The sequence below is a fragment of the Acyrthosiphon pisum genome, chromosome X (assembly GCF_005508785.2).
Source record: "Acyrthosiphon pisum isolate AL4f chromosome X, pea_aphid_22Mar2018_4r6ur, whole genome shotgun sequence".
Classification (NCBI taxonomy): domain Eukaryota; kingdom Metazoa; phylum Arthropoda; class Insecta; order Hemiptera; family Aphididae; genus Acyrthosiphon; species Acyrthosiphon pisum.
In genome coordinates, this window is record NC_042493.1 from 88724665 (window position 1) to 88737767 (window position 13103).

General features: G+C 26.5%; 1 protein-coding gene across 1 annotated transcript in view; it reads left to right on the forward strand.

Annotated features, from left to right (window-relative positions):
* Positions 1 to 13103, forward strand: part of LOC100573994 (hemicentin-1) — a 306591-nt gene that overhangs the window by 209426 nt on the left and 84062 nt on the right. Inside the window, exon 3 of the mRNA XM_029490996.1 lies at positions 9978 to 10110. Coding sequence (XP_029346856.1) covers positions 9978 to 10110 — 133 coding nt within the window. The remainder of the gene's footprint in view (positions 1 to 9977; positions 10111 to 13103) is intronic.

Sequence of the window (13103 nt, forward strand, 5' to 3'; positions counted from 1 at the left end):
TGTAGGCATTGACTCAATATTTAGATCATCAGGTATAATTTAATTATCTTATTTTTAAATGTAACCTTGTTGAAGGTAGTACGATAAATATGTGTCGTTAATCTCTATTATGCTTTGAGTGTCCCGCTCATCAATCTACATTTTAAGGGGCGTTTCGTGTTCACGAGTGTATGTGAACTAAGCTACTCTGGTCGCCAAGCAACGAAAGAAAAATAGAAATAAAATAATTGAAATATAATTAATATGTATTAATAAACATGCATTGCGTGAAGCCTAATTCACCTCTACAATTTTTAGATTCTGAACGGAGTGAGGGATCTAATGGTTTCACAATGATATTTATTATTCTTTTTTCATTTTTTCATCATGTACCTATACCAAATTTGTACCAGAAGTAGTGCTTCGATTTCAACAAATTGTACCTTATCTTTTAGAAAATTGGATCAATATGGTACTTTAGAGAGGTTATTTTCCGATTGGTTATTTAATGCCACGGAAAAAAACCACCACCAAATTACAAAAAACCGCTAAAAATGTAATTTTAATTTCTATAAAAAAAAAATGATTTTAGTTATTTTGTTGTATTTTATAATATTAATTCAACTTCCAGGATATAATAAATAGTAACAATATAAAATATCCAGACTGACAAAACGTCTCCGCTCAGAATCGTTTTTCGTATACAATGATATCATATCATTGAATTCATATTTAATACAATCCATTATACAGTAACCCACTTGTAACCTACTGTACAGCAGAGTGACATCCACTTACCCGCTTTTTAGGGCTTCCCACACAGCGTTTGGGAAATGATAATATTTTGTGAATATTTTGGCGTGCTTGATTAATGAATATTTGACTAATAATATTGTATAAATATTTAATTCTCATAAAACAATAAAATATTGCAAAAAAAGGTTGACTTAATATTTTTATAATGTTTCCATGAAAATGTTTTTTAAAAAATATGATTGAAATGTTTTGTTAATATTTTTTACAAAATATTTTTCAAAAGTGAACTTCTTGGCCAAAAAATATAAATAAAATATTTCCTTCTTATTTACGCAACTTTTTCAAATATTTTGACAACTATATTGTTTTCCTGAAAATATTTATACCATAGTTGGCAAATATTAAAATGCTGTGTGGGTTAATATTAAAAACAAATATTTTTATAAACTTGAAAATGTAACTTCACAATATCATTATAATGATAGGTGTTGAAATATTATATTACAACTTCTCGTACTGCATTCAACAATTTGTAATGTTTGATTTTTAAAAGTATAATACACGTCATACTAATCAGTTATATTTATTATCTTAATTTTATTAGTTTATTATTGTGTCATATAAACATTAGATAGGTACTTTGCAGTTTCGTCATTATGCTCAATATTCCAGACAATTAAATACGAGAACATTATGTTTCTGGACTTTCGCACCAGTAAAACGAGACACTGAAAAAAATGATTGGGTACTATTGTGTGTACAATGACAGATTGCTTATTTTGTAAGAAAAATCCATATTATTTTGATTGTGTTTTGTGTACAAGTCTTATACATAGGCAACTATTAAATGTGTGATAGTTATGGAATGAGCGATAAAATGTTATTTTTCATCATTGCATATTCAAATCTATATTCGTAATTATAATTAGTTCAAAATTACCATACTAACAGAGTTCAAATAAAATCGAAAATCAATGATAAATTATTTCATATCCAATTTTTTTCTTTTTTTTTTAATTTACTCACATAGTTAATATTTACCTATCACTAATTATTTATTACGTTTTATTATTGTTGATAATATATTATAGTACGTATGTATTTATTGTACATTCATCGAACGGGTGAGAGCCCAAATACAAAGGATAAATTACAGCCCGTACGTAAAATATTAATTAACATTTCTTATGAACTTTGTATGTAAAAATAAATAATATCGTATAAGAGTTCTTGAGAATTTTGTATTCGACGAGAGAGTGGAACGTTGGAACTTGGAGAAGAGATTGGAGGAATAAAGAGAAATATGAAATGGAACCCATAGGAAAAATAGATAATTGTGTTAGTACCTTTAATAGAAAAATTAAAATACATAAATGAAGAAAGTAGGTATACATCATATTATGCAATTATACATTTAATTGAAAATCCACTGATTTGACCCATAATACTAAATAATAAAGGACTGTAAATAAAAATAAATATATTTTTAAGAATATATTCAGCTAATATTATTTTCATATTAAGAGAACATGTTTATATAGTTAAGCATTATATAAGACTTTAATACTCTAATATTCCGCTTAATTTGTTTACTGTCCACATAAACGCACAGACGCAGCAAGCTATCATTGCTTAATGATTTTAAACTTTTTTTTTTAATTTGGTTGAATATTTTAATACCTAATAGCGTGTTGTCATAATAAATTGAGATATTTGTGTTCCATATATTTTAATAGCTTGGAATACATATTATAATTATTATTAGGTAATTATTATAAACTAGAATGTTAATCTATACTTACATGATAAACATAAGCAGACATGAATTTTATGATATTGATGCCTTCAGTACTTTTGAGACACCTTCTAACGAAAAAACTTATCATAAATATAAGTTATAATGTTTTAAATGTTAATATAATCAAACAATAATATTACCTATTTTATATTATTTTCCAAAACACATAAAATTCTTTTTTTTACTTATTTTACTTAAAATGTATCAATACCTAGGTAGGTAATACAATTTATTTATATTTTAGTGAATAAACGAATAAAGATAATATTGAAAATTAGAAATATTGTTTGATATTCTAATAATAATATATTATTATGATTAAAAAGTGCATTCTAAATAAACAAATTAAAAAAAAAAAACTCCATAGAATGTTTAAAAGAAAACTATTTTAATCTTAGAATTCATTAATTATTGTCCCGTTATTAACGATTACATATATAATGATTCTTTAAACATAGATAATTCCTAAATAGTTTCTATTTTAGATTCTAAGTAGAGCGACGAAAGTATTAATTTTACAATTATGTAATGTAATGATTTTTTGTGTGTGTTTCTGACATCACACAATTTACAGAAAATTCGTTTCAATCTTCAGCGTCTAGGATGGTCGTTGGCAACAAACTTGACCTAATTAGTTCTATGAGTGGTCAAATTAAATTCTAAGCACTTTCTTAATAATTGGGGAAAACTAAAAAAAACAACGGGAAAACGAGAATATTTAGACAATAGGTTATATATGACAACACCAACTTTTTACGAAAATGATTTCTTTTTCATATTTTGATTCAGAAATAATTAAAAAATAAACCTACAGACTTGAAGTTTTCAAAAATATTTATAATTTCAGTTTCCAGCAATAACAAAGTTTTCAAAATATTTCCGATTTATACAGCTATTTATTTACATATTAATGTTAGAGTTTTACGTTGATAGCATTCATATGTTTCTAGGTCAAAAAGCTTGAAAATGTTAATACTAGGTTATTCTATTCCTAAGTAGATCTAAAATCAATTAAATATATAACGAATACTTAAGCACGATTTTTTCAAAGACATTTGGAGTTCAAATTTTCACGGGATTGGAAATGCATTTTTTTTTTTCAAGAAATATACAATATACCTAAAATACACAATAAATATATGCAATTCAGAGAAGAAACTGAACATTTTTAAAAACATAATAATATATTAAATTCGTAATTTGCATTAATATAATGCATTAAGTAGATCACGGCCCCATTTACATTTGAGATGCCTTGGAGGATTACTGGGAATTGTGGGTACTGCGAGATTTTTGACAAGTGGATTAGGGTAGGAGATTAGACGATTGTAAAAGCGTTTGTAAAGTAGTTTAGGCTTCTTTATGCATGGCTATCAATTTGAGACCAGAACGAATTGTATGGTTAGAGACAAACGGAGGAGCATTAGATAATTTTCTTGTTACGATATTTTAGAAAGTTAAAACTGGACATTTAAACGAAAAATAACGATTTTTTTTCTTCTTATGGTTTTAGTTATTTTTTTTTTAAATTAAAAAAATATTAACTGCAGTATGAAAACTTTTCGGCATAACGTACTATATTTTTATTTTTTAAACACGATGAAAATAATATTTTCGAAACATCTACATTGTATATTCCACGAATCTATTCATAACGTCATTATACGGTTGTCGGTATTGATTTAGAATTATTCTACAATTTAATTAATATATAACAAATGGTAGACGAAGTTGTTATAATTTGTTTATTTGTTTTAAAACAACATATTAAAATGATATGTGAATATTATGTTTATGATGGGAAATGGAGTGAAGATAGAGGTGAAATAGGGATATGTAGGTAGCTAAATTGTCTATCTAATACGCCATTTAATCATAATTTAACAGTTAAAAACAATAATATTATAATTCATAATTATTATGAAAAATCAAACAAATGAGCCCAATTATGTTACCAACACCGAAACAAAAAAAGTAGTGTCAACGGTTCACATTGAGTATGTTAACTCATAAGAAAATTATATTTACACAATTCATCATAATATTGTGGTGTCATATTAATTGTAAACAAATACAATAAATTCTATAATACTTTGGAAAGTTATTCTCAACCTTAGCACACTGAAATTTTAGATCTATTGACACATTTTGTTAATACCTATTTTTTTCTAAAACTAAATATGAATTATTCAAAATTAATTTAGGTACCTACTATACGAAAATATGTATTTTTTTTGCTAATATGAATTAAATTTATGAATATAATATAACATTGCTATCATCGATATATTATTATTTGTGACATTATAGCATTGTTACGTATAGAAAGTTTGTTTAATATTTATAAATCAATATTTAATTCTAAAAACAAATAAGTGACTTTAAATAATGGATTATTAAACTGTAGGAACAAATTGTTAATTAAAACATTTAATGAGTTAATAACAGTTTACCACCAGTTTAATAACCATTATGGTTGGTTATGATTTTATGATGTGTTTTATCCTCGCCTTATTTAAAGACTTTTGTAGGAGATTCACCGATAATATTATTAAACGGTTTTTCTTTTATATCATTTTTAATTTTAGGCATCTGTTAGAAGAATACGTATTATATTTTTACAACTCAAAATGTATACACAATATTATACATAAGCCCATAAAATACTCACTATCAGATGAGAAACTAAGGATAATGTATCATGGAAAATTACTGCACTGTTTACACTCGTGGTTTCTTGTTCAAACATCAAAATAGCTATAAATTATAAGCCATTGACTAACTAAACTGAGTGACAATAAAAATGAGCCATTATTCGACCGGTTGACACAATATTTTTATTCATTTAAAATTACCGCCGCACTGTACTTAATATTATTTAAAACTATATTAATTGTTTTTATATCAATCACCCAATATCAAAACGATAAAAAAAAGAATAGTATAGGCCTGGACAGATTAATTGTTTGCATATTTCGTGCAACCAAAATAATTATATTCAATAAAATAAATTACAATAAAAATAGTATATGAACTTATCAAAGATGAAGTGTTATCTATAAGATATAACCAACACTGTATATGATACCTGTCACAAAATTATTTTTTAATTATAGGAGTCAATATAATATTATGTTAGGTATATTTATTAAAAACAACACTGTTATAATAATTTAAAGTAGGTACGTGAAATATTCTGAAAAAAAACTTAAAAATTTATAGTATTTAATTAAATTTCTATTGGTAATAAATAATAATGTATATTAAGTAAAAGTTTTTAAATATAGTAGGTATATTATTACACTTTCATCAAACTTCATAATAAACAACGGTTAAATGAATACTTAACAGTAAATCTATTTAATTTAAAGCCATGGACGGAGCATTGGATTTTGTTTGTGGTAGGGGGGGGGAGCAACATTGTTCAATACATTATTAAATATATATTATTTATGAAAAAACTCTCTCATTATAGTTATTAGTATAAAGGATTTTTATACTATTAATGATGTTATGTAACGTCGGTCTAATTGGCCATTAGATAAGATGTTACCACATTCGATTGACTAAAAAACAAGTACAAAGTAGGTATTTATTACGTATCAAAACGAATATGATTCAGAAACGTAAATAATAAACCTATAAATTCGTTTATAAAATATATATATATATTTTGTTGCTCATCATAAATCTTCCGTTACAACTTACACTATATACACTAACACAGCTAAATGGGCCGTGACCCCTCTACTCACTCTTGAATCCGCCACGGATTAAAAGAATTTCAGGTATTTTGATACAAATATTATAAATGCTTGAACAATATCATCAACTATTAAGACTAAAATTTAAGTTGCGTTGTACAGATTTGAGATTGTAATAGCTAAGTATTTATACACATTCAGTATTCGTTCGTCGTATATTATTGCTATGGATTTTAGTTGACCTATACAGTTTTATATTCAATATTTCAATTATGTAACATAGAAAATGGTAGGTATATTTCTACCCGTTCTTTTTTTATTTAATTAAAAAAGTTATGAATGAACCCAACTAATTTGATAAATTACAAGAGGCATTAGCTAGTGCATTTTAAAATATATATACATCAGACATAATATTTAAAAAGGTGGTTAAGTGGGTGTCATTCTTCTGTACAGTAGGTTACAAGTGGGTCACTGTAATGGATGGTGTTAAATTTTGAATTCAATGATATATCATTGTATACGAAAAATGATTCTGAGCGAAGTCAGCCTATGATATTACTAAGTATATTTTATTGTGAATAAAGTAATTTATTTGCCTATTTACGTGGAACCTTCTTTTAAATTTTCAATCCTTAGCTATAAAAGTTGAACATTTTATATATATTTAACTACAAAATAGTTTTAAATTTGATATACTCAGTTAAAATTCGAACTTTAAATGCTTATAAAAAAAAAAAAAACGGTGTCTATGTATTTTTAATTTTTTTCAACTGTTATTGTAACAACTAACAATATGTATCGAGAGTCTTATTATTGTATTAATTTGCCACGCAACAAATAAACTTTTGTTGACATCTAAAAAAAAAAACTGAAAAAATTGAAAATTGAAAACGTCCGTTACAGCTCAAAATATTTTGAACATTTTATGGTGTATAGAAAATGCTAATTTAAACATTCAGTGAAAATGTCATGTAGATACGATAGTTTGTTTTGGAATGACACCAAAAACTTTTTTCCTTAATTTTTTTTTCTCGGCGCTTTTGAAAACTACTGCTTAAATTTTGACCCCCTCAATGTACCAACTAAATTCGCTTTCCAACCGGATAAGATACTAAAGTTGAAAGTCGTAAAATAAATAAAAATAAAAAAACACGAATCATCTCATCGTTCAGAATCTAAAATAATGAAAATTAATATCACAACAAATTTGATGAAAAATGTTTTAAATATAATATTAAATATATAACAATAAATTGTACGATACGTATTATTTGTTAAGGCTTTAACATTAATGGATATCAGTTATATTAGAATTCAAATTTAATACCATCCATTATACCGCGACACAATAATTATAACCTACTGTACATCAGACCTACATCCACTTATCCACCTTTTTTTTAACTGATTTTATTTTGTGAAAACATTTATTTATAAATTGCTACGGTATTTTCTCGGTTTAACACTTGTTGTGTTTATGATAATGAATTGTTGGATATATAACACGTGTCGGTGGTTATAGGGTAGTTGATAACTATGTGATTGATTGAAATATGTTCTATAACTGAAGTCGGTTATTTGCTTATTAGGTAGGCCGGTAGGCGTGTGTTAGATGCGTGTGTCACTGTGTCCTATACACATTCAAGTGGTAATTACCTACCTCGTCACTTATTATAATGTCACGATGTTTTCCATTTTTTAATGTTTGGTTTTACATTTCCAAGTTTGTTTGAAAAGTAATTATTTTTCTAATTGGTCATGCCTCCATTGTTCTGTTTTTAATAATTTAAAGTAGGTATCTTTGATTTTATGTTTATTTTGTGGAAAAATAAGATGATGAGGCTTCGTTGGATCATCAAGGCTTTTTAATTTCTGAGTACCCCAATATCCAAGGGAACCCACATTAATTTAATTTGTGTATTAATTCCAATTGAATTTGGGTAACTCGAAATCATCGATACCTCAAACATTTTCCAATTAAAATTTCCTAATAAACAATGTAAAAATCGTGTAGGCGTTTTAAAAAAAAACTCGAATATTTCGTTAATATCTAAAAGTTAAAATTGTATTGAATTTGGTCATATATGGGTTATTCATTTACTATCGAATATAAAGTCATTAAATTGTGGCTTAGCACAGCGTGGTGGTTGAAATCAATCAAGAAACGTGATCTGAGAGTAAGCACTGGTTGGTGCCACTAGATCTCGGATGGGTGACCACCCGGGTTCTTAGTGACAAATCTTTGCCTCACATACACACGTGTCCAATACCAACTTTACCCTACCCACAGTAACAGGCTGTTGAGCTCAATTGTCGAAGACTCAAATAAATAATAATAAAAAAAATCATTAAATTAATTGTTAATATTAAATTAATTAATATCACATATTGTTACTGATGCGTGGCTCATCTAACAAGTTAACCACTCGCTAACGACTCGTTATCCATTCACACAATATAATATGGGAGTTACGTTATAACGAGACATGTTTTTAAAATTTGATATATGTTGTGTTTTTTTCATAATGACAAAATTAAAACACGTAGTAGGTAGGTATATGCATTTAAATAACTTTTATTTTATGTTAAAATTGTATATTCTGGGTTTCAAATTACTTGGATGCCTCAAATTTGTTTTCCAGTCCCTTTTACCTTGGTCTGACCAAGTTTGACTGTATTACTGTACATTAGTTATTGATATACACTATTGTATGGTTTGTGGTTAATGGTGTATACAGTTTATTGGGTAGGGATTTGTAATTGACGTTATTGCGCTCAAAGTGTCACCGTCCTCTGATGATGATGGTGCAGTTATCCGAATTCGAAGATGAGATAATTTCCAATGCTTCAATAACTGACAAATATAATTAACTGACTATGTAATAACTTTTGTTCACGTCAATATTTTTTTTTTGTACTTAATAACATTGACAATGTTCATATAAAGTCTAAAATAAAAAAATAATTTACTATACATATAGGTAGTTAATTACAACATCAGTTGCTTATTGCTACCTTATGTATATATAATATATATTATATATGAGGTACGTTCGGAAAGTTGGTTAATTAATATATTATATTTAAAAAAATTTTATTGAAGCATAAAGTACAAATTTAATATTACATTATTTTTAATATTATAGTTTGCACCATTATTTAAACTCTTGTCATAACAGGATAGCACTTTCTACATATTTTCATAAAAAAAAAAAATTACCTACGCCTGCAGCAGATCTCTGTGGTGAGATTTTAAATCTGTTTATCCAATTTAAACACTCACACCACGTGACGTACGTGATACTCACTAGTTTTGAAATGATTTTGTACCTTCCCAGTTCCCTGCAAGCCAACAAAATAATCAAAATAATAAATTTTTTTAATTACGTACTTTACTTGTTTTTATCACCAAATGAATGATACTTTCTGGACGTGCCTTGTACACGAGTATTAGTATATACCTACTAAAAGTAACTAAAATTAAAACTAAACAATTAAACCTTCATATTTCGAAACCATAAACTTTCAGATTTATATCTATGAGCATAAGAACTGTTATTATCAAACTTAAATATTGCTAATAAAAAAAATAAGTTTTAATCACATTGACCTATATTATAATAATAATATAATATACCTAGTATATTGATATAATCATAATCCTAAAATATCTTACTAATATATTTATATGTTTATAAAATACAAATTAACACTTTCATGTTATTTTATGATTACAGATAATGTTATACATATTGATGCCGTTTTGGGAGATAAGGCTGAACTACCATGTCACGTTCAAACTACCAACAGTACAACAGAATCGCCGATTTTAGTTATTTGGTATAGAAGACAAGATTATCCGATCTATAGGTAAGCCGTGATCAATAAAATAGATACTTCAATTATTAAAAATGAAAAAAACAGAGACATCAACCAGGTACAATATCTTCCGAGTGTTAGGCACTTGACTAGTTTCAATGAATTTATAAATTCAGTATGGTACGGCATTATTATTATTATACATACATATATATTACAAGGTGATTCATATGCACAGAGAGAATAATCTTTAATTTTGGTTTTACATCAAACATAAATTACATGTAATATTATTTAAGCTAGTACTTACCTTAATCCTCAAATGTTCGAAGTCCCAATACAATTTAGATTAGAAATAGTCTTCTTAAAATTTGTCACTGTGGAATATTATTATTAGTACATACACCCAACTAGTTCAACTAGTTCAAATTTAAAATTATGGAGGTACATTAACATTAAAAAAAATAAAAGTGAGCCGTCGCGGGACTCCTGGCAGATGTGAAACATCGGAATTATTTTGTATAGAAAATGTCTATGAAAATGTAAAGGATGGTACATTAAAGAAAATAATCGTGGCATAATCAAAAACAAAATATTCAGATTTTTTTAAGAAAAATTATTCTTGATTTTAAAGGCGCATTAGATGCTTTTCGCGCTGAGTGTGCTTTCCGCGCATGCGCGCGTTGTAAGCGTCGCCACGCCGACAGACTGTTTCACCCGCCGCATTAGATGTTTCACATAAAAAATCATATGCCTAACAACTTACAATTAAACGGGCGGTGATCATTTGAAAAAAAAAAACGTATATATATCGACACAAGTATATAGGTACTGAAAATTTAAAAACTTAGAATTTGAATACAATATGGCTTATTAAAGCAAAAAAACCGAGAAAGTCAATCTGCTGTACGTAGTGGTGGGTGTTAAATGTATTTTTAATACTACCTCGTGATTTAGTAAGCCGCTGTAATATGTATGTGTTAAATTTGAATTCAATCATAAATCATTGTATAGGTACGTATACAAAAATTGTAATACTATCATATATTATAATATTTTATATTGCTATTAGACATTTATTTTTCTATTAATGAAACGGTAGGTTAAACCGATTTTTCTTAAAACCAATTGCATATATTATTATGATAATTATTTTAATATTATTTCATATAACATTACTAACTGCTATTGAATTATAAATTAATACCAACGTAACGTGGAACGGCGGGAGTGGGCTCGTGGTATAAATAACCTAAAATTAATCTAGTTATTTTGAAAATGTAATTGTGTATAGTAAATATTAATATTCGTGATGTTGAAATGTTTCAAGTACCAAAAAACAATTCTATTTGAATTTCAAGAAAATAATTAAAATCGTTATTTTTCGGTCGTATATCCAATGTAATAAAATTTTACAAATTGTATTTAAATTTGAACTTCAAACACTTATAAATAAATACAGTTTCTACTTCCTATGTGTTTTCGATATTTTTTAATTGCTACTAGTGCGACTTATGTGGAATCACAATTTAAATTTAAATATTTTTTACCGATCATGAGCATTTGTATCAAGATGTATAGAAAAAAACTATTTTAAATAATATTGGAATGTTTCAAGTATCAATGGTTAATTTGTATTGAATACCTAACACAAAAACAATAAAAATGTTGAATATAAATCGCTCATGAAAAATTGTATGTGGATATATTTTATACCAAACTATTTTTGTGTTCAATCTCGTATTAAATATTTAATATTTATGTGTTATTTTTATGCATTTTTAACTAATACGTAAAACTATTAGTACCTATCTAACTTAGTTAGATGATTTTTATAAATCCAGTAAAAATATTAATTGTACCTATATTAATTTACACATTATTGTAAAACCAATGCATTCATCATTTTTCTCGTAATCTATAATGGAGTGAGTATACTTCTATAGAATCAGCATTGAATATTGATAAAATATTGTAAAAATTAAAGTTATAAGTCTCTATGATTAATATTATAAAGGGTATTACTATCTTAATTACAACAAAATAACTAAAATAAATAATATGCGATATAGGTAATGTATCAATCTTTCATACTTTAGGGTAGACACTAGTACATACTCAACAATGTTTCAAAAACCTCTGAAAATTTCCACATATATAATACATGAGTGTGTTTCAAACTTTCATTTATTTATTAGACTACGGTTTTGTGTGATTATAAGTTCTCGTTCATAGAGTTAATTTAATTTATTGTCAAAATCACTCCATAAATGTATTTATTAAAAATAAATAACAAAACGCCACACAGACTACATACTTTGTATCGCGAGTGTCATATTTATTAGATTCCGGTAGCAGTAAAATACCTATATCATACACTTGTGGACTTAAATGAATGCATATATTTATTTTATACATATAAATACCTAAATAATATGTATAGAATTGTGTACACAATTAAAGCGGTAGGGAACCATATCTATGAAAATGAACTGAAAACATCCCATCTTCAGGAGTCCATCTATTCGTCAACCGTTACCACTTGCCACAATAAAAATACCAGTGGCGTAATTTGAGAAGGCAACAAGGTGGAATTTTCCCACATCTGATTTTAAGAACAACCAAATTGTTGGTGAAGAAACTTGAAAATAATTTTTTTAATATTTTGAGGAAACATAGTATTTAGTGGATAGCTACCTACTAGAAAATTATTGCCAAGATAGTAATTAATATTTATTGAAAAACCCTCTCGTATTTTAGGTTATGTCGCCAAATTTTTATTAAATAGGACGATCCAATTATATGTTAGTCCTAATCAACTATGATAAACTATAACTATACAATACCCACCTATATTCATCCAAAAGATATACTTAAAAATTAATAGGGAATAAGGACATTAAATCCGTCTTCAATTTACTCAGATTAAACCATCTTTAAATAAGATCTTATAGATATAATTACAAAAATAAAATAAAATATACAAGAGTATGAAAAATTTAATGATAAAATTTACAAAAAATATAAACACAGTACCAATGAGC